General features: G+C 37.9%; 1 protein-coding gene across 3 annotated transcripts in view; it reads right to left on the bottom strand.

Moving 5' to 3' along the window:
• The window catches only part of GRIK2 (glutamate ionotropic receptor kainate type subunit 2), a 622,020-nt gene that overhangs the window by 349,657 nt on the left and 249,023 nt on the right, over positions 1-23,340 (bottom strand). For all 3 annotated transcript variants that reach the window (XM_075923935.2, XM_089777200.1, XM_089777199.1), the window contains exons 6-7: positions 22,086-22,139; positions 19,410-19,583 (exon numbers count right to left, since the gene is read on the bottom strand). In XM_075923935.2, the coding sequence (XP_075780050.1) occupies positions 19,410-19,583; positions 22,086-22,139 (228 nt within the window). The remainder of the gene's footprint in view (positions 1-19,409; positions 19,584-22,085; positions 22,140-23,340) is intronic.

Here is a 23,340-nt window from a genome sequence, read left to right as displayed (position 1 = left end):
CCCCTGGAGTACGAGCACCTTTTTTTTTTTTTTTTTTTACAAAAAAAAAAAAAAAAAAAAGCACTGGGTGTGAGAGATATCAGATCCAGACCCATGGTCGGCATATTTACCTATGAAATTCCTAACATACCTCAGGCCTATATCCATAGATAATATTCATAACAACAGTCTCACTTTCAGTCAGAATTCCACATCCATATCAAAGAACAGATTTTTTTTGTACTAAAAAGCTTGCTTTTCATATGTTTGTATATGTTTATAACTAAAATTTGTTCATACAATCTGCAACTAAACAAAACCGAGGCTGTGTACTCCCTCTGTTTTCAAGGTTCTATACAAAAATGGGTTCCAGCACAAATGCCATAGGTACTGGTACTAGTGATACAGCCATTCCCCATGGCTTTAAGAGATTTCCATTATCTACATGGTGTACAGTTTGGTTAAATGTCTCTCAGCATCCCACTATGTAAATTGACCCAGCACCCCTGTATGCTGCAGTTGAAATACCAGCCTTACAGAAGCTACTACTTGAGTAACACAATATTGTTTGATACCTTATTAATTATCATTCATTTATAACTCATGTCAAAATTTTCACATTTCATTTGTCTTAAATGTTTAAGGAGTTTTCCTGACACTTTTTGTCTGTGCATTTCTCATGAATCATTAATGATAAAAATGTTTGTTCCACCAGGGATATTATAATTCACTTTTATCTTTGCATAAAAAGTTGGATTTGTAAAAAATTAATAAAAAAATCCTAAAAGACAACTCCAGGAAAAAACTAATATAAATCAAAGTTAAAGTGGACACACTAGACCATAAAGGTGTATGTAGTTTTTATGGACTTAAGTCTAAATGTTCTTCCTTTTCTCTATTTGGGATAAGTCTATCAAATGCAAATATCACATACCACAATATCTCCATAGAATCATTCACAACAGGAAATACTACACCTCGTATTATGCATTATCAGAAACAAGGTTTTCACTCTAAAGAGAAAGTTGTGTTGCTGCTTTTCTTGTGATCAAAAAAAAGTTTTTTTCAAATCTATTTCTACTAATAGCTGTCACTGTACTGCTTAGTTGTTGTATACAAGGAAATGAAGTTTATAGTGATTCCACACAAAAAAGCAAAACCTTCTATAGATCTTGCAAACAGGTCTATGAGAGCTGATCCCTGAGCCCATGAGAAAACCAGACTGACTTAAATACAAGATCCACTAGCATCGAGTTCATTAAAGGATCAAGGTCTTAAATGCATGCCAGTATATTCTTATATGTTTGAAAAAACATAGTATGCATTGCATAAATTTTCCATATAAAATATGCAAAGCAGCAAACAAAGTAATTTATCGTCTCTCAACAGCAGGTGCTCTTATCCTCAGAATGTTATTTTAATAAGAAGAATCTAAGCATGAAAGGCTCCCAGGCACTGACTAGGACAAAGTCATTCATAGGTCAGCACATAACTGCTGAAGATCAGAGAGGAGTGTTTCATCTAGCTGTGCTTCTTGAGGGAAATTTTATTAAAGGCAAAACTAATGAGGATACCATCTAGTAGTCTGGATTTATGGATTATTTTCCTCTATATTGACTCTGAATCTGTCATTTTCTCTTTTTATAATTTGTTACTGTTTGCTTTTTTTATAGTTACACATTCTACTTACTTTAATTGTATGCATATTCTGCCAGTTATTGAAGGATCATGCTTTTAGATTGCTAAATTTACAAGAGAGTATGTTGATGAGTTGCTTTCTTCCATCACAGTTTTGCAATTTATCCTCAATACTAGTGAAAAAAAAAGTGTCTGCAACAATCAAAGTATCCTCAAATGATTCAGCATAGTCCATCAACAGAAAGTTCACGAATAAGTTATATGGAAAACTTCTTTAAAAATAGCCCAGCAAATGCCTGAAACATTTTGATCAGCAGTATTTCTTTTAACAGCCAGAATCTGTCTAGTTCCAATTCTAATTCCACAGGAGGCAAGAACAAATGGACCTTTCTGAACCGCTACCTGCAGAGGAAGACCTGTTTATATCAATGCATACATTGGTGAAATATGGATTGCACTCTGCATGGTGCACCTTTGAGACTAACTAAAAGTAGTGCTTATTTTTATGGTTATTGTGGTTGTGTGGACTGCATGGGAATGATAAAATGAAAGATGGTGAAATCTTTCTCCAAAAGGAATAGGATGCACAGGATACGGCTTGCATGTTGATAAGTTATTAATATACCGAGAGTCATAGGGAAAATGGTGCTCTGAAACCCAAAAAGAAAATATCATCAAGTGAAAGGTAGCAGAATAAGTGTGTGAGTCTGTCCTGCATCTGAAGGAATTCAGGTGCAGGAAATTTACTAGAACGTCTAATATGTTGTGTAGGGAGTGGTCACTCTATTCTATTAACATTATTTTCAAGGACAATCTATTCTCCTCCCCAGCTCTGTCTTAGAATATAAATGATTAGCTATACTTCTTAATTCAAACAGATAGCAATCAATCAATCAAGTTGCATTTCTACAGTTATAATTTCAGCATGGGAACAATCCTACAATCCTACAAACCAATCCTCAGGTAAAAATGGAAGTGAATCAATGGATTTTTCCTGAATAAGATCTGCATGATTGAATCCCAGTTCAGTAGTATAAGCACAATAATTTACTTTGCCATTTCACAAAACAGAAATAATACAAAGGCACTGCCACAGTGGATGTGGATGCTATAGAACAGGGGTAGAATCATAGAATATTAGGACTGTAAGGAACCACGATAGGTTATTGAGTCCAGTCCCCTGCCTTCATGGCAGGACCCAGTACTGTCTTAACCATCCCTGATAGACATTTATCTAACCTACTCTTAAATATCTCCAGAGATGGAGATTCCACAACCTCCCTAGACAATGTATTCCAATGTTTAACCACCCTGACAGTTAGGAACTTTTTCCTAATGTCCACCTAAACCTCCCTTGCTGCAGTTTAAGCCCATTGCTTCTTGTCCTATCCTCAGAGGCCAGGAAGAACAAGTTTTCTCCCTCCTTGTGACACCCATTTAGATACCTGAAAGCTGCTATCATGTCCCCTCTTAATCTTCTCTTTTCCAGACTACACAAGCCTAATTCTTTCAGTCTTCCTTCACAGGTCATGTTCACCATACCTTTAATCATTCTTGTTGCCCTTCTTTGGACCTTCTCCAATTTCTCCACATCTTTCTTGAAATGCAGTGCCCATAACTAGACACAGTACTCCAACTGATGCCTAAACCGCACAGAGCAGAGCGGAAGAATGACTTCTTGTGTCTTGCTCACAACACACCTGTTAATGCATCCTATAATCATGTTTGCCTTTTTTGCAACAGCATCATACTGTTGACTCATATTTAGCTTGTGGTCCACTATAACCCCTAGATCCCTTCCTGCCTTACTCCTTCGAAGGCAGTCCCATTCTGTATGTGTGAAACTGTAGCTTCCCATTCTATAGTTTCCCATTATGTTTGTGTGAAACTGATTGTTCCTGCCTAAGTGAAGCACTTTGCATTTGTCTTTATTTGCATTTGTCCTCATCCTGTTTACCTCAGACCATTTCTCTAATTTATACAGATCATTTTGAATTATGACCCTATCCTCCAAAGCAGTTGCATCTCCTCCCAGCTTGGTATCATCTGCAAACTTAATAAGCATACTCTCTATTCTGGTATCTAAATCATTGATGAATGATACCTTTCCAGCAGGATTGTGAACCATTAATAACTACTCTCTTAGGGTATGTCTACACTAGCCTCCTAGTTCGAACTAGGGAGGCTAATGTAGGCATTTGAGGTTGCAAATCAAGTCCGGGATTTAAATATCCCACGCTTGATTTGCATCTTCCCGGCCAGTCGCCATTTTTTGAAATTTACAAGTCCGGACTAACAGCCCGCGTCTACACACGGCAGGGATCCAGTAGTTCGAATTAAAGCCCTAGTTCAAACTACCTGTTATTCCTCCTGGAATGAGGTTTAACAGGTAGTTCGAACTAGGGTCCATGGCAAATAGATTACAACCCGGAAGAGCCGGCGCAGAGTGATCTGCACATGTGCAGAATGCAGAACCACGTGAAACTGTGCAGCTGGCGAGTAGTGCTTGGCTGCTTGGTAAGCCTTGCTCATTTGTGTGCAGCCCCTGTCTGATTTTTCTGTGGGTCAGCGGCCCCTGATACAAAAAAGGTTCTCCACCCCTGCTCTACAACTTCACCAAGAAAGTCCACCTTGGATAACAACTCCTGAGGAATCAAAGGCAAAATATTTTTACCCATTTGTCTAATGTAGTATAAGGAGAACATGAAACAATGAACAGTATTTGAACATTATTTTAATTCCATAGGAATAAACAAACCAATTTTTCAATTCCATGCCTTACCATTCTTGAGTTAGATGATCCCTCAGCAAAAATAAGAATACCCCATATTTAAATAATCACAAGTGGAAATCTGTGGGAAGTTTGTGGGAAGTTTGTCATTGTAATTGATCTTACCAAAGTCAATGTCACTCTACTACATAGTAAAATGGGTAAATTACTGCTCTCACTATTGACTGACTACAAGCCTCTTTTTTGTACTTAACATATTCCTATATACACAATTTGGTCTAATTTTCATTACATTTTGTATTAATGAATTCCTAAAGATTTAGATCCTTCAACCATGATGAAAGAATATTGCTAAGTGTAATCTCTTGATCAACAGTAACTTTTTTTGAGAATGAAAGTTACTGCCATTAAGGGGCCATGTGATTCCTGTGAAAATATTCTGAATTATTACAGACATCAATTCGCACTTATATATAAAAATTATCTCATTTTGCTATTTGGCTATCAGCTCAATCTTTCACAGCGGCCAATAGAACAGCATTTTTATCAACAAATCCAATGGACAAGAACTGCACCTGTGATTTATATGAGTATTGGATTCTCCCTATTAATTCAGGGCAAGCTAGCACCCTCATTATTTGCAAAAACTCATTATTTGCATGAATATTATTATCATTATTGCATTATTTGCATCGTTACGCTATGATATAATGGGACTTGATATTTGAAGAGGAAAAGTAATTCGGGTCATACTGGATTACCAGACAGAATTTATCATGTACTTTGCAATACTTCAATTGGAAAAACTCACCTTTAGACCAGTAGATAATAGCCTGCGGGTTTCAGTTCCACACCATATCTTGGACTCACATACAATATCAACTCCAAGATGAAATTTTAGAGTTGAGGGACTGTTGGCAAGTGCCAAATTTTTAAGTCAGCCTATTAAAAAGTTCCCTTTAGTCTGTCTCAAGTGGTTGTCAGCTGAAAGTTAAAGATCCCGGAGCATTATTTGAAAAGTAGGGAATTGGAGTGTATTTCTGCTAATGTTCACTGATCCCAGAAAATAGCTTTTAGTGTTCAAGGCTGCATGTTAGCTTTTTCAGACTTCATAATTTCTGCTGTTTGCCTACACATTGTTACACTAATATTTTTATTCATTATTTTATAAAGCTCTCCTGGGAGAACTTCAAGAATGAAAACAGCTATATAATATCAATTTTACCCTATTATATTTTGAAATCCTTACAGGGGTTTCATATATATATATAAAACGAAGAATGTCTCTCAAACTGATTATTATACAAAAGATATTGCAATATTATTGTGGTTTAGTGGGCAGGGTTGTGAAGTTGTGACACACATCTTGCCTTCAAATCAATAAGAATGAGATATGTGATTCTTGCATGTAGTGTATTAAATTATAAATTTCATGCTCAGAACAGCTGAGTAATTATTTCTAAAAAAGGATTATAATATGAATGTCATAAGGCAGCCTGGCATGGGGTGCCCTCCAGCATCATGCTGCTTCCTGGCCAGCCTGCCTGTTTCAGGCTCTCCTTCAGCAGTTGCCAGAAATAGTTCTACACTTGGAGTATAAATAGCCCTTGGGATTAATTTATACAAAACAAAACCCCATGCATATATCCCATAATAAACCACACTTTAAAAGCCAATAAAAATATAACACTGGAATTTCACACTAAGATCATACTCTCTTCAACTCCAGCACACTCACCTCTCCGGTATTGCTCCAGCATCTTTTATCATACCTCCCTGCTAACTTCCTGAAAAATCCACATTTTTTCCTGAGGAAGGCTTTCAGAGCTTTGTGCTCTCTGTACGTTCTCCTCAGGCAGCTCTCTGATGCTCCTTTGGCCTCTACTCTGTGTCTGTGTTTGGACACTGATAGCACTTACCTGAATTCTCATCCCCATGCAGCTCTCACCTGCCCTTTCCCTGACTGACTCCTTCTGCACTGTCTGGCAGCTCTGACTCACCAGCTCTAGGCTTCAGATTCCTTCTTCTTAATTCCCAGAATGCCTGACCAGGCACAGGTGGACTGGCATCATCCCTCTTAACAGGATGTCACCCTGATAAAATGATTCCTTCCATAGTCTCCCAATCTGTGAATTTACCTGTGCTGAAGGAAGATATCTAGTCAGCCTCGAGTGAAACAAAAAAAATGTTTCATTCTCCCTTTGAAATGAATATGTCCAAATGTATAATTTACTAAATACTTTCTGACGACGTGGATCTTTGCCCACGAAAGCTTATGCTCCAATACATCTGTTAGTCTATAAGGTGCTACAGGACTACTTGTCGCTTTTGCAGATCCAGATTAACATGGCTACTCCTCTGATACTAAATACTTTCCGTCAGCCAAACAGATAACAATAAGGTTGCCTACATCATCAAATATTCTCCTCGAAGCACAGAGGGAGCAATCAGTTTGGGGACTGTTCCAAAGTTCATTGAAGTCAGTGGCCTTTTTTTTTTTTTAACATTAATTTCAATGGGGTTTTCATCAAAGCAGATCAAAAAGATATATAAATATATATTTAATTTTAAGCTCATGACAAAATTTATTGTCTCCCATTGGATGTCTTATAAGCAAAAGTTATCACCCAATCGTTTCTAGGATATAAATTATTTCTTTATGGCTTTAAAGTTAAGGAACTATAGTTTCATAGGTATCAGTTAAATCAAATATATATAGATATATATTCAAGAATGTATATAAAGGTCAGAGCTCAATAAAAAGTCAAGTGTCTGCAGATGCAATTAACCCCACTCAGATCTCATTATAGCACTGATTTAGTTTGCTTAAAAACCACAGGATTGCAGCAAATGTATTTTGTTTAACCCTTGAGTGCTCAGCCTAGTGATAGTTCATCATTTAGTAGCAAGACATTCCCTGGGAAATATTCCACCCTCTGACTACAGCACCTCAATCAAGTGACAGAATCATCATGGCTGTATACAGTATTATTTTTAAAAAAAAAATTTTAAACATATAGAGTATATGTATATATTGTCTTTTGTCTGCTGAAAAAAATTTCCCTGGAACTGAAACTACCTCATTTACATTAATTTTTATAGGGAAAGCAGATTCGCTTAATATCTGTTTTGCCTAAAGTAGCATTTTTCAGTAACATGACTACAGTGTTAAGTGAGGAGTTACTGTACATCAGTGAGAGCACACACTGAAGATATTAAAAGAAAGTAAGAAGAAAGTGAATCAACTTTTAGAAATATGCTGAAAGAAAACCTCACCAAAGTGACTTCCTTGGAGAGCTAATTTGAAGCAATGAATTCTATTATGAACTCCATGAAAAGGGAATGAATGAAGCAATGGAGAAGGCAGACAGAAAATCAGCTAACCTTAAAACAAACTATCAGCCTTATAATTAACAACAAACACCCTAAGGATGGAAAACATGAAATGTTTGAAAAATCATGACTCAAGCCCTCCAAAAAAATGAGCCTATATTTGAAATTACTGTTTTAAAAACTAAGGGGGAAGTATTTCCTTCCTCCGGCACATGCAGCGGCTGTGTGTTCAGTTTTTTTTTCTCTGCACCCATCAGAGCTAGAAATTTACTTTAAAATAATAAAGCTGACATTCCTTACCATCATGATGTTTAGGAATTGGACCATTACAAAAACCACCAACTCTTCTAAGATTCAAGATAAAGTAATAGGAATTGGCAATACTTCACCTCTCAAATAAATTTTGATAAAAAATTAATGCCATGCTGAAGATGGGGTGACAATATAAAAAAATGTTCCTGTAAGTTGCATCTACTCTGGGCATTCCAGTGAGAATGGAAATTACATGCCATGTGACCTGTATGGAAAAGCTGCTACCATTAAATTAATCTGAGAGACAAAGAGGAAGTTCTGAATGTTCAAAAACAAAAAAAAAGGGCAGAAAAAAATATTCTTTTCTCCAATTTTAGCTGCTGCCACCAAAAGAAAAGATTTCACAACATTATATTATGAAGATCAAAATCTCATTGAGAAGAGAGACAGTCTATGTTTTTTATCCCTAGTTTTGTCTCCTTCCCACCCAAAGAACAGATGTCTGAATAATGTGTTCTCTCTCTGCCAGCTGCACTTATAAAGTGTTATACAAGACTGATGTTTCCCTGATACAAATAGTAAGAGAGTTGTGTAACTGTGTGTATTAACGAATTGAATACAATCACAACATTTTAAACACACACACACACGCATTTATACATATATATATATATATACACACACACAATAGATAGATAGATAGATAGATAGATAGATAGATAGATAGATAGATAGATAGATAGATAGATAGATAAGAGTTTTGTGTGTCTGTGTCCCAAAATCCATTTGTTCAAGAACTCCTCTTAAATGGTAAGAGCTAGGCCACCAAATTTTGTATGGAGACTTCTCTTCTGTTAACTTAAAGCAAGGTTAGGAGTTGGTCGCACCAGGACAATAGTAAGTACCAGGAAGGGGACTGTTTTCCATAACATGGAAAGACAGAGGTTGGGCTGTTCAGAGGGATTCAATACTGAGAGGGGCCACTTGGGGGCAGGGACCCTGCAAGAGAGAGCTATTCTATGGCAGGCATACCACCAAGAGAGTGGCCAGCAGGGCTGAGGCTCCACCATCTTGCCTGCCAACATACCAGGTAAATAGCCCTTCTGCCCCAAACCCTTTTTCCCATTCCCAGCCTATGGCCACAGCACTGGAGGGGGTGGGGAGGAAGCCCTTGATTGGCCAGGAACTGGGGGGAGAAAAAAGGACCTGAGAGTGTGTGTGGGGGGGACGAGGACTGGGGAAGAGAAAAGGCCTATGCTGGATGGGCCCTCCTGTATTGAGTTCTTCCTCATCCCCCAACCCTCACTCTTGCACTCCCCACCCCCAACCTCCTGCACTGCCCTCCCAAGGTCCTGCCCTGATTCCTGCACCCCCACATTGCTATCTCCCTCTCTGCAGAACCCAGGCAAAGTCAGGTACGTCTATATATGCACATTCACCAACCAAAAGAGAAATCCACACAGAAATCCTGTCAATTGGAATTAGGTTGTATTGTGTTCAAATGTCCCCTAGATTGGTCACACTATCAGGACAAGTGGTCCAAACACTGGAGTTAGTACAGAATCTTCCTAGCCTAAGGAGAGACTACTCTGCAGCTTCAGGTAAGAAAAGAATCTCTACCTACTTGATACAACAACAGCAGCAACCATGCTTTAAGCCAGAAAAGTTCCTCCACCAATTATTGCAGTAATAATGTAGCAATACACATTGCATTACTGTTGCACTAATGTGGGGAAACATACTGACGGGTCATAAATCCAGAAATGTGCACGCTATCATTATTACAGAAGTGACTGAATATAGTGCGTGGGATCCCTAGTCAGGAACAAGGACCCCACAGTGCTAGGCAATAGGAGCAATATGTGTAAGGTGTAGAAATGGCAAATGAATTGAGTACTACAATAAAGGCACGGGGAAAGATATATACAGCTCATCAACCCAAGCTTGGAGAATCTCCTGCTTTTCACGCCTTTAACATTTTGTGATACCGCTGCCATTGTCTGAATCACTTGCAAAGTTTCAAGACCCAATGCTCCTCTATCTAAACAATGGAAAGGAAATGACACAGGTTTCATCAAGACAAGTTTCTTATTTACTCTTCTCCTGGAAGCATGTCTTTGTTTTCTTGCCCAAGCCAAGAGAAGAAACCAAGATTTCCAGTCCCTTTACCCACAGACCCCAGTGTACCCATGTGATAACTACAGTAGCTCAAACCTACCAATTCTCATGGGCCACAGAACAGAAAGTGTTCTTTTTCCAGAGCTTCCTGGGCCCTGGTTTTCCCAGTCTCAATAAGGTCTTGTCTTGATGGACAGAAAGGGTATGTTTACCAATTGTTTCATGTCAGTTTAAGGGGCTGGGACATGAGAAGTCTTGCCTATCAATGAAACTGAGTTGGATAGCCACAGGCAGTAGTCAGTGGCAAGGATTGGAACAATCACTAGAGCCAGGATTAATAAGCAAGGGAGCAGAGACTGGAGACCAGAAAGCAATCCAGAAATGTATATGGCTACCCATACAACTTCTGACACCACTCTACAGGGTTAAATAGTGAGCATGGACCAATCAGTGGGTCACAGGGTGCTGTTTCCCTGAAAATCTATGGGCAGTACCTCCTGTAGCATCTTATCTCCACAGAGCTCCTTGGATAAAGTAGTCTAAGAGTTCATGGGGTATCCAAGAGTCTGTACACTGGGATTCCAATCTGATAGATCTTCACACTCAACTGAGTTAGTTTATACAACTGAAAAATGCTACAAAGATGCAGGTTATTGCGCTTGATGCCTAGGCTCCTGCACTAGCTACAACATGGCCACACAGTATCTTATTAGGTATTTTCAACTATGTTAGACTAATGAAAATCAGTTTTCTGCTCATAAAGACACACCCTAAACTTATTCTTTATTCAGAAGCTTAATCTAGTGAAGTTGCAGGACGTATCAACTAGCATTGATTTCCATGCAAATTTGGATTGAGGAATACCCAGAGGGAAAGGAGTCTGCAATGGTCTACCCTCTCAGTTTCTACAGCCCTTGATATTCATGAATCAACTTTTTTTGGGAGGAGGGGAGATGTTGTCATGGTGAAGGGAAATAATGAACATACAGCAAAGGCAGATGTCCATTATGCTGTTGGTGCAGAAATGCAGGGGAGTACTTGAGAGCTTAAGTATGCACCCCCCAAACCAACATGATTCTGTATCTGGTTTCCTGGTAAGCAACAAGACTCTACTAATTTCAGTAATGCCACTACAATTATTTTAGCAGCTATACACAAATCCAATTACCTGATGTGAAAAAGGATATATATTGGATGCTTGTGGGTCAGACAAAAATCTCATACACACACAGCCTAAACACAACACAGCATGTAATAAATCTCCAAAATTTTGCATTGAGAATTTAGCAGCACTGTGAATTTGTATTACGATTCGTTTTCACACCAAGAAATATTATTATGTTTCACTATGGAAAGAATTTGAGCTGAAAAATGGGATTAGATTCACATAGGTGGTTAAGAAAAAGGAAGGAGAAAGATAAAAATAGAAAACATAAACAAGGAAATTTAGAGATAGAAAACATTGTAGATATTTTTATATTCACCAAGCTCAAATTGACATTATCATGATCCATTTTTCTAGATGGTCTATAAAACATATTGAATTCAAGTCTAATTTTTTCAGAGAAGACTTGAGTATTGACCTTAGATATAGCATTCTTCAAGCATCATAATGCTTCATTGTGCCTGCATATCTAGATACTAAAGTGAATGTTAAAGGATGGAATTAATACTTAGAATAGAAAAAAAAAACAAATTCTTTTCCACACAGAGTAAAAGCAGATAACTAAATCAGATAATAGGCAAAGCAATTAGAAAGGAAAACTTTATGTTAATAAAGCAGTAGTGCTTGTTAGGTCATCTTAATTATGCATACTAAGCTTTGACTTGAGGCATATTACATCATGGAAGATTAATAGGTGTGCAGCAGAAGAATTATAAAATCATACCACTTTATTCATGCTGTACAGTTCTTGTCCTGGATCATCCATTTCATTGTATCTCTCATCATATTTTTGATGTGTGTTTTTTTAGGAAGGTGCTACTTATGGATATTTGTAAATCAATTTTACTTTGTCAAATTTCATGAAAGTAGCAGTAGTATTATTTAGTTGTTTATATATATTTTTCTGGGAAATACATGGAGTGATAGGCAGGGAGTGATAGCTATTACCAAAAAAATGAGGTTTCAAAAACAGGTTTTTTCTCAAAAGAACTGCATCTAGACTACTTTCTTTTTCTAAAGAATCTCTTTCAAAAAAAGTGATTGGAAGAAGATATGCAAATTTGCATACCTTCTTTCAAAAGTGAAAGCAAGTCTAGACCTTATAGTAAAACATTATTTTTCTTTTACCAAATGCATTAAAAAATGTTTAGTAACCACACATTACTAACAGTCCTCTTTCATTTGCCATAATTTGACTTGTGCCCTCTGCTTAGCTAGCATGATATATTCTGATTTCCTGGAGTCATTTTCTTCATCATTGACCTCGGCCAGGAGTGTTACATGCATCTTTTCAAGAACAGTCCAAGCAACTTTGTACTTATCATCAAACTAATCGTTTGTGTGTTCAAAAACCTAGTACTTCAACAACAGTTTTATGGGTTGTTTCCTTGATGTTAATCCAGTCCTCCTCAATAGTGGAAGACTGCTCTGGAACTTCAATGTCAATGACTAAAGAGGCATCAAGACTCAGTTGAAGCAATGCTTGTATTTCAGGCATTTCAAATTTAATCCATCTCTAACTACTTGATGATGACATTATGACAGACAAAGGCTCAAAGGAGATGTCACTGTATACCATGTAATGGTCAGACCAGGAGCTAGTCTCTCACATTACATGAGTCAACTTAACATCACAGAGATCTTTATTTCATTATAAAACAAAATCACATGCCAATAATTAGACAGAGGGTAGATTCAAGTTGCTCAGTATTTGTTTGCCTTTTAGAAGAATGTGCTTGCAAGTTCATGCTGAACACACAAATTTGAAGGAGGCTGTCACTTGAGTTCTCACTTCCAATACCAGGATGTTCAAGCACCTTTTGTCATATGGTGCGGTCCTGACCAATTCTAGCACTAAAATTGCCAAGTATATATAACTTGGAATTCAAAGATACTGAAGAGATTACTGAATTCAGGCTCTCATGAAAAGCCTTTTCATCATTTGCAATAGGCAATATGGGTGGATATGCACTAACAAGAGAAAGGCATTATCCATGCCTCAGTCTAATCTCTGCATGGTGAGGACTGAGGGTGTATGTCTGGGATTTAAGCTGGGGAACTGATGATGTCCTGATGATAAAATCAACTCTTGCTTGTTTTGGGTGCCTCTCAATATAGCCCACATAATAATACGAATAGCCTGCTCCAGGGTTTGTGAACTGACTGGTACCAAAGATGTACATTTTACTCAAAGCTGTAGCGACAATGTTAGAATGTGCAAGTTCTCTACCAATGCCCTGCATTCAAGAAGTGTCCACACATTAAAGAACCTGACGTGTAGTTTTTGCTTAGTCATTGATTTTCCAACAGGAATCAACTGCAACAAGCTGTCTTTAGGGACTGTTCTCTCCCCTCATCTTTCAAAGAAAGCAGGGCTGTCCCTAAATAAGGCAGCTTTGTCACTCGGGCAGGATACAGGAGCTGCTGTTTTTTCAGTTCAGCAGACAGACAGTCGTCATACCCAGGCTGCCTGTGTTAAGGATTGTAGCTAGACGCTTCCAGTGATATACTCCACCTGCATCTGACATAATTTCCCAGTGACATAGGACTTTAATCAACAAGAGGTAGATCTTTAGCCTTAAGAGAAGTACTTTCACACATGAATGGATTTAAGTGAGGCCGACTTGTTAGTTGCAACCCCACTCTTTCTTCTCTTACTAACCATTATACACAGACACAGAAACTGGGACATTCACACTCGAGGTTTGAGATCTGAGTTTCCTTCTCCTAGATAGATGTGGCTAAAAGTGCTTAGCAAGCTGTGTCTGTCCCAGATTGAAACCAGGGTTTAACCTTTTCCTAGGTATTGTCAGTCCATGACACCTTATTTCATATTTTTTGACACTACCCCTCGAGATAATACCATGGAGGATTTCTTCAATTCACCACCTCGAGGACATGCCTCAACATTGTATTATCCCAGCATGAGGTATTAAAGGTAATTCACTCATGGTCATGCCTTCATGGAAAAGACCCTGACCCACAATCATATGAAGATATTGGGAAAGAAAATGGTCACATTCTATGGAAAGAGGCAAGTCTTCCCCCCCCCCCCCCCCACCTGAATGATTTGAAGGAAATTATACATGGGGTCATTGATATTCCCTTTCTCAAGTCCCTACCCATGACCATTTACATTGAAAGGTTAATTTATATTTAAGATTGTTAAATCCAGGGCAACCACCTCACCCATTGCTGGCAAACAGAGAATAACTTCAACAGACTTAAAATTAGAATTCTTAAGGACGAAAGCCAATCAAAAAGCCATCTGTCAAAAAAGGTTTGAAATTATTCCCTTTCATCTACCTCTACAAGAAGCAGAACAATTTATTACCGTGTGGCTGAATGGTTGGCTCTGGTGATCGCTTCTAGGGCCAATTAAAGGGTTAGCTAAGCCATGAGAGCTCATAAATGAATCCAATTCCTTTCCCTCTATTTCCTTCTATAGCTTGAAGATAAAGCAAGGATGTAATGTGGAAGGTCTGTGGCTTTATATAGTGACAAATGACTATATTACTAGTAGCAATAATAGGTCTTTGTCCCAGATACTATAGGCTTTGCTGAGCTTCGTATTTCTTTACAACAACATAACAAAGAAAGAACATGAGATGTGTAAGCACTGTAGTCCCATGTACTGACAAATGGAAATGGTGCTATGGCCAGCAATAATTCTTTGTCTAGTAACCAGAAGCCCATTATTTGTTTCGCTTCTCTCAAAGGGGACACAAAGTAGAACTAGTGAGAAGAGATTTAAAATCTTAAATTCTTCTTTATGCCTATTTCTAAGGCCACTTAAGTTTCATTTATTTACAAATAGAAGGGGACAAACAATATTCTTTAACATACAGCATTATACATGATAATACTTAGAAGTTGCAATAGTTTCAAATTATTTATGAAATGAAATAGAATTAAAACTTTTTTGAAATTGTTTCCAATTAATAAATATGGTTCAGTAACACTAATCAAAGTGAAAGTAGATGATAGGATGATCATTTTCCTGTCTCTATAGCTATCCCAGCTGTGTTGACATGACTCTGCTTAAGAGGGACCAGGTTCATACACTTTAAAAATGTTTAATTGTTTACATTATCCATTGATTGTGATTTAATATTCGGTATCTTTAAAATTCTTAATACATATTAAAAACCTTCACTTGCATAAAAAAGGTTCTAAATATTATAGGTTGAACCTCTGTTAACAAGGACTCCCTGCAGCTGGATGGTTAGGTACAACCTAGCAGGGCTGCATGGCAAAGCCAGGAGCCCAGTGCACCATTGTGGGGCTACTGGGCAAGACAGAGATGGGGGAGGGAGCCGGCCAGGAGGCTGGTGGCTGGTCCAGGGCTGAGGGGAGCCAGTAGCAGTGGGGCCAGATATAACCTCCCCTGGTATGGCAAAATCCCTCATGTATGACCAGTCAGTCCCATGGGTGCCAGACCAGCCAGGTCCAACCTGTACCTAGTCTTATGTGACTCGTTTAGCACTATCTATCTATCTATCTATCTATCTATCTATCTATCTATCTATCTATCTATCTATCTATCTATCTATCTAATAACCAGATCCCAATATTTAACAAATAACCCAGGATTTTATGTTTCATATTAAATATTATTGTAGTGTCTCACAAAATCAGAAGCGACGAAGCTCCGTTAGCACAGATATTATAAAAGCTCTATTTTTGTTACATTAGTCTAATATTATACTGCAAGCGTAAAGTAAGGACTCCTCTTCTCTAGCCAATGTGATAATTGCGGGGGTTTTCAACTTTTTCCCAACAAATTAAAACATGAAAACAATTGTAATACAATAAATAAAAATCAACAATAGTAGGAGTGAAAAACAATAGGGTTGGGGATTTTGTTTAACAGGAAAAATCTTTTTGGTTATCTACCATTTAAAATTAGGTGTTTTTAAGGATTAAGTACAATTATAATTAGCTAGGTCATCCTTTTTCTTAGTAAAACTTGAGGTTCAGGAAACAGATCTACAAAACCTCTGAGACTCTCTCTGTGTTTTTATGTAATATATCTTCTACTTATGGCCCACTGCTATACAGGAAAGAGAAGTAGATCTGGGGTGAACTAACTTCAATGGACAAAGATTTCACTTTTGGTTTCTAGCCTGTGTAGCTCCACTTTCAGGCTCTCTACTGGAACACTGGTTCCATGGTTAACAAGGCTTTCCCTGGAAGCACACTGCAACTATAATCCAAGGACCTCCTCTACTACTGTCCATTCCTGGACTCTCCAGTGGATGGGGTTACTCTATGCAGAAGGTTGGAGAGGGAGGGAAGGGTGCCATTTCCTGAGGGCAGGCAAGACAGTGGCTGTGCATACTGGAATGCTGCTTGCTTTTTCCCCCATTCCTCTGGCTATCAGGGAGACAGAAGAAGGTGCACAGATTTGTGAATTACCCTCCCTTCACCAGCCAGGAGTGAGAGGCATGTACAGAAATGGCGTACTTTCCCCTCATTCCCAGATAGTCAAAGGAATGGAAAGAAAAGTAAGAAGTGTCCCAGTTTGCATGGCTTTTGCCCCTTCCCTCCTGAAATGGTGCCCTTGGAGGAAGGGACACAGAAGAGGTAACACAGCCTGGGGGCATATTAAGTTTTTGATGGAGTTACTGCTCAGTGTCCTGAAAAAGAACAAAACATGCTCCTGCCTTTGACCTGCTTCACATGTAGAAATTCAGACTTGGGGAGTGTTTTCTGAAATATCTCTGGCAGAAAGAGATGGTGCCATGGCGGTGGTTGACACCATCTGCTGCCTGTAGACCTGCATATGGCAATTGCCCAATACCATTGTTAGGGAAAAGCCACAGTATTTTAAATACTTGCTATAGGATTAGTTTGTTTATTTAGCACGTGAATAACTGTCTAGACAAATGATGGCTTCTTCAGAAGCATGATGCAGTTCTTCTAGATCACTGCTGAACCTAGACAGAAGTCATTCATCGCCAATGTGTGTCGATGGGATTAGTGAAGAGACAGCTCTCATAAAAGCTTGATACTTTGTTGGGCACCTTATGATAGTAAAGCCTGAGGTGACCTCAGTCACATCAATGTAAGTCAGGTACAAGTCAGTTTATACTAATGGAGTTATCCAGGTCTAAGACAACAATAAGGTAGGAATTAGTTCTGTAATTTCCATAGAAATCTAGCAAAACTTCTGAAAGAGTAATTACAGTGCATGGAGTTTAAATAAACTGCTTAGTATAAAAACCTTTATGATGAAATTAACTTTAACAGATCCATTAAATAGTGCATATTATAAAAGTCTCTCTCAATACCACAATTGTTAAAATTAAAATACCATTAGTATGTATGGCTCTAGACAAGCATATACATAAGGCATAATCACATAGGTCCCACTGAAATTAATGACAAAACTCCCAAGACCTTCAATGGAGGCTGAGATATCATCCGTAATATTTCTTTTTCACAAAATAGATTATGTTATCCTACAAGCAATTTAAACAGATCAATGAATACCTACTATTAAACCACAAATGATTACATTGTACTTTACCATGAACATACAAATGGCACAAGGCCATTTAGATCAAGGAATCAAACTTCCTTCTTAACATACCCCCATGCTATATATTCTGTGGGTGCTTGTGACAGGGTCCTCCCCACCCCGTTCCCTTCTCCCCGAGATTAAAGCAGTTACAACAGGCCCGGGGGCCTAGCCCACAGTCACAACAGGCCCGGGGGCCTAGCCCGCAGTCACAACAGGCCCGGAGGCCTAGCTTAGCAGTTACAACAGGCCTGGAGGCCTAGTCCGCAGTCACAACAGGCCTGGAGGCCTAGTCTGCAGTCTGAGGGGTTGGGGTAGGGGGGTCCGGGCCCTCCCTCTCCACCGGATCCCAACCCAAGGCTCTAGTAGTGGTGGGCAGTTCCCACCACTGGCTCAGCGGGGGGTCCTCCCCAAAATGTGCCGAGCCCACTGGGGGGTCCCTGCCCCTTGCCCTGGGTTGCTTCCTACCCCAGCCTCACAGCCGGCGGCGGTCCCACCTGTCGATGCTGGGCTGGTGGCAGCAACGTCAGCCGGTCCCGTCTCTGGGGCAGCAGCGCAAGGGTTGTCCACTGCAGTGGGGCGGGCCGTCCCCCGGAGTCGGCGTTGGGGCCGTGCTCGGCCCAGGGATGGTAGCAGCCGTAGCGGCAGTACCCCCGGCTCTAAATCTGGCGGCACGTCCGGCTGCAGGCCTGCAGCTGGGACCGGAGCTCCTTCCTCCCCTGCGGTCTGCCCCAACTGAGCAGCCCGGCAGCCTTTTATAATGAGGCTGCACTTCGAGCATACCCAGTAGGGCTGTGGGGGAGGGGCGTACTCTACCCAATAAACAGGCTCCTCGACCTCCTGCTCAGTGCGGGGCAGGTTAGCCCCGTCACAGTGCTGTATAAATATGAGTCTGTAAATTTCCAAAATGCATCAGGTGCTGACTATACATTTGAAAACATATGTGTTAATTTCAGCCTCCCTTTTCCCATCTCTAAGATAAGTATAATAATAATAATTACCACACTTGGATAGAGTGAAAAAATAAATAAGGTATATAAGACACACAGAGTTAATTGGAAGAAGAGCTCTACGTATGAAAAAGGGATAACATTGGCTAGCAATATTACTATTGGATTTTTGGATTATTAGAAGCCATTGGATAAAATTATGGATCTAGAGACTTCTAAAATAGTCTGAAAAACTTGTTATTTAGTGAAATGTTAACTGACTTGAGAAAACAAAGTCTACTCTTTTATAATAAATGAGAAGTTTTTGTGTTAAATTACATAATTATTATGCATTTAAAGAAATCCATTTTAACACCGGGCAAATATTTTTCTGTGCCATGACCAAACGGAACTGGATTTAACACAGTCCACAATATGCTTCCTTTTTAAATGCAATTAAGCAAAGAGCATAGGTCAAAAGATACCAAAGAAAGTAAAAATACCATCACTTTTAAAATATCAGGTTGTTATGGTATCTCTTTGAGGTAAAATTTGTGTGGTTGTCCAGTCTTAAGTCACATTTTTAGTCCATCAATTGTGAATGCAACTATTGACTCATCTGTAGGCAATAATTAAAATGAGATTTTAGAACAACTGAGTGACTGGACTTCAAATTACAAGTCTAAGGATTTTGTAATTAGACAGGCAGGCACAAACTAATCTATAAATTGGTATTCATACCGTCATAAATCCATCCAGCAAACCTGAATCAGGTTTAGGAGGTGCTTGCAATCGTTCCATGGACCACTTTTCAATGATGGAAGCCACCTGGCTGTTCTCCGTGTTTAAGATTCTGAATCCAGTCATATTAACCCCACTGTACCGGTAGGGTTCTACATCCAGAGCAAAAAGGTCCTGAAAGAGATATATGTCACATAAATGCTTTACATATGTCCCTTCTTAATTGAGGCATTTAACCACTTATCTGTATATAAGCTCTGAAACTTCCCATGATAAATGGTATAGTACATGTTACAAAGCACTATATATTCCATATATAGGTTCAGGTGGGGTCTATTTCCTCTATTTTATGCACACATAAGCCTATTGATGGTAGTGGGAATTCCCTATATGTACACAGGAAAGAACATATCCCACAGCCTTAAACAAAGCACGTTAGGAAAAAAATTAAGCCCAGTGGCAAAGTTGCTAGTTATAAATACATCATGAATCTTAATCAAACTTGAATATTATTTGCTATTTTAATAATTACTTTTTCTATATTTCAGATATTAAATTTAAATAATAAAATAAAATATAGAATCCCTGAACTTTCCTCAGATAATTTCTCTCTTCTAAGTGGTACTCACTCGTCTAGGTTTTATCTTGCTCTATCATCAGTACCATTATTTACTTAATGATCTACAGAAAAGCTTATAGACAATTTCTATTGTCTCAAAAACAGAATACATTTGAAAAGCTCATTATTAAATTAAGACATTTTCAGTTGCATGGTGTAGAAAAAAATGCATATCCCAATAACTTATTGCACATTCTGAATTTTATACATTTTTCATATCAATCACTGAATACAATATTTTCATTTTCTTCAGAATATGTAAATATCCTTAATTAATCTAATCTATTCATTTATCTACAGTACTACAACTTTTTTATTAAAAAAAACCCAGCCATGTCTGTAGAGGAAAGAGTAAGGTTAGAAAAAATGTTCAGATGGACCAAGTACTTTAAAAACAATGAGTCCAGAGGTCTTCAGAAGGTAATATTGCAGTTGTGAAGGTGAGTAGTGAAGGTGATACAGATCCTTATTTAGCAGTCCTGCTCCATGTGGCCTGTTGATAAACACTGCATCTGTGAAATGGTAATGTTAGGGTTGATATTTATCAGAATTCATGTATTTACCTAATGAAGAGCAAACAGAGCCGGGAAAGCACGATATGAATAATTGTATATTGTTAACATTAGAATTTGAACCTAATCTAACAGTTCCTAATCTGGAACCTTTCCAGATTCCAATTAGTGCTTATGTTATTATTTTTGTAGACAATGTATAGGATATGTACAGTGCTTAATTTGTGCCAGGGCTTATCTAGGCTGAGCCCCAGTATCTTTAGACTTGGCAGTTCATAGTCTCAGCACCTCTGGGCTTGCAGTTATCAATGTAAAAAAATTGCCGATGTTAAACCCTTAATTGTTTATGCCCCGACACCTCTCTCATTACATATTGAGTACTGGATATGTAGGAATTCAGAATGTGTCTGTTTGATATCTATTTACACATTTCCATACTTGTGTCCTTATTCTAAAGGCATTGAACATTTTAGCAGAATACCTAAAAGTCATGAGAACTGTTGTTGTAATGCTGTACTCTTATAGAATGTCTTTCCCTCAAATTTCAGATGCTTTCAAACATCTGCACAAAACCCACCAACCTCATAACTAATTATTCAATCCAAACACATTCATGTTTACACAAAAGTATAATAAATATACACAACAGCTCAGTGTATTAATGAGCTAGCGCATTAGACCCCAGAATCAATCACCGGAGAATAAGACTGAAGACTGCTCTAAATGCTGTGATTGGAAAATTTATTTGACAGGACTTTCACTGTGTCAAGTAAGAAGCAATTAATAAATCAAAGCATCTGAGACTCTGTTGCAAGACACAGAGCTGTACTGTAGCATCAAAATCTATCAGCTGCTGGCATATGCCAAATTATCCTTTGCTGTCACTGATTCAAGCTGGTCCTTGATTCATCTAAAGAAACTAGTATTCCAAGAAGCAAATGAAAATATGTAATTACAGCAAAATCCAGATTTTAAAATTTAGTTTAAAAGTCCATTCTAAAATATAAAGCAAATAAATAAATAAAATGAGACAGAAAGCTCAAATCACTCATAGCATTGACTAGTCAAATCAAATCACAACTACACAGAAATTTTAAAATGTGGGTTGCAATTATTCAAAACAAATTATTTAGGACTCATATATGGACCAAGATTTTTTTGCTAAAGGAATTAATAACTAACGTGTAATAAGGAATATATCTGAGAATTTTACAATTGTACATAGCAAAAAACAGTAAAGAGAAAAATGGCAAGATTCAGAATAATTATTAGTTGTTGTATCATTATGCTCTCAGCTCTACTCAAAAGTTAAAATCTGTAATGCCACAAAATAATTTTCTCAGATCTATCATTTTCCAGTGTGCAGTGCTGAACATTAATTAAAATATCTCATGATTTCTCATTGAATGTAACAAAACTTGATGGAGAAAACATCCCGTACTCATACACCATTACTGAGAGATTTCATTCGCATTGTCAAGTAATGTAATTAAGATAACTAAGGCTTTAATTCAGTGCCATCAGCATGTTTTATAAGCTACTTACCAATGTGGTAAAGATATAATGATAGTATTCTGTCATCATTCCCATAGCTAAAGCCTAAAAAAATAAAACAAAAAATTAATATTTCTGCGGTCATATAATATACTCCTTAATCGCACCTGTACAGCAAATTAGAAGCAGAAGTAGAATACTATTGAGAATAGACTATAAGGTAGGAATTATACTAAAATTAGGTCAAGCAAATCATTTCTTAATAGTTAGAACAGATTACTGACTATTAAAGGAATTTATGAACCAGATCTCCTGATAGAAAGATTATTATTAGAATGTTTAGAGCAGTAATTGTGAAAGAGGCTTATAGTTTTACATATTAATGGGAGCATTAACTTGCCACACAGAATGTGAATTAAGAATATTTTACTTCATTGTATTTATAATGTCTCAATAAATAATGACCTAATGAGAACACAAGTCTACTTTGATTAACAATATTTGTCAATTAAAAACTAGCACTAACAAAATAAGTAGAATGCTGATTGACAGAGAGAGAAAGAGAGAGATCCAGGATCCAACTTTTGGACACTTTTCCCATATATCTTTAGCATTAATGGAGCATTTACCATCAAATATAAGTATCATTATTCAAAACTTACAGAAAACTAACAAATAGGTTTTCTTACCTTCCTAAAAGCAGAACAGCAAATATTTTCAACTCAATTGTGTATTTTCAATTTTGTATATATTTTTGTTGGCAGAACAAAAATAAATATTCTTCAATATAGTTTCAAGACAGTGGGATGGAGCTCTCTCCACATTCTAATTTCTTAATCTTCTACGTTAGAGTACAATTCCAATGCGAAAAGCATTCTGCTGAACAGCCTCCTTTGTATAATTAAGATGTATATTCAACAATATTCAACTAAATCTTTTAGTTACGTTCTTAGTGCTGAAGAGATAAAATAGCTATGAGAGGAGTTTCTCTTAGGCTATGTCTACACTACAGAGTTTTTCCAGGATACCTCTGATAAGCCAGAAAAACTCTGCTGCATCCAGGGAACGTGTCTGCTTTTTTGGATCAGTTTCTGAAAAAGCAGGCGTGTTCTTCGGAAGCCCTATATTCCTCATTTTATGAGGAATAAGGGCTCTTCTGAAAGTGGAGGTTTTTCCCACATTTGGAGACCGGCCCAATGTCGGAAAAGTCTCTTTCGAAATAAGAATTGGAAAAAAGGTACGCAAAATGCAGTTTGCAATTTGCGTACCTTTTTCCAAAAAAGAACTACAGTGTAGACATATCCTT

The sequence above is a fragment of the Pelodiscus sinensis genome, chromosome 3, assembly GCF_052426305.1.
Source record: "Pelodiscus sinensis isolate ZL-2025 chromosome 3, ASM5242630v1, whole genome shotgun sequence".
NCBI lineage: Eukaryota > Metazoa > Chordata > Testudines > Trionychidae > Pelodiscus > Pelodiscus sinensis.
Note: the sequence above shows the minus strand (reverse complement) of the source record. Positions and strands in the feature narration are given on the sequence as shown.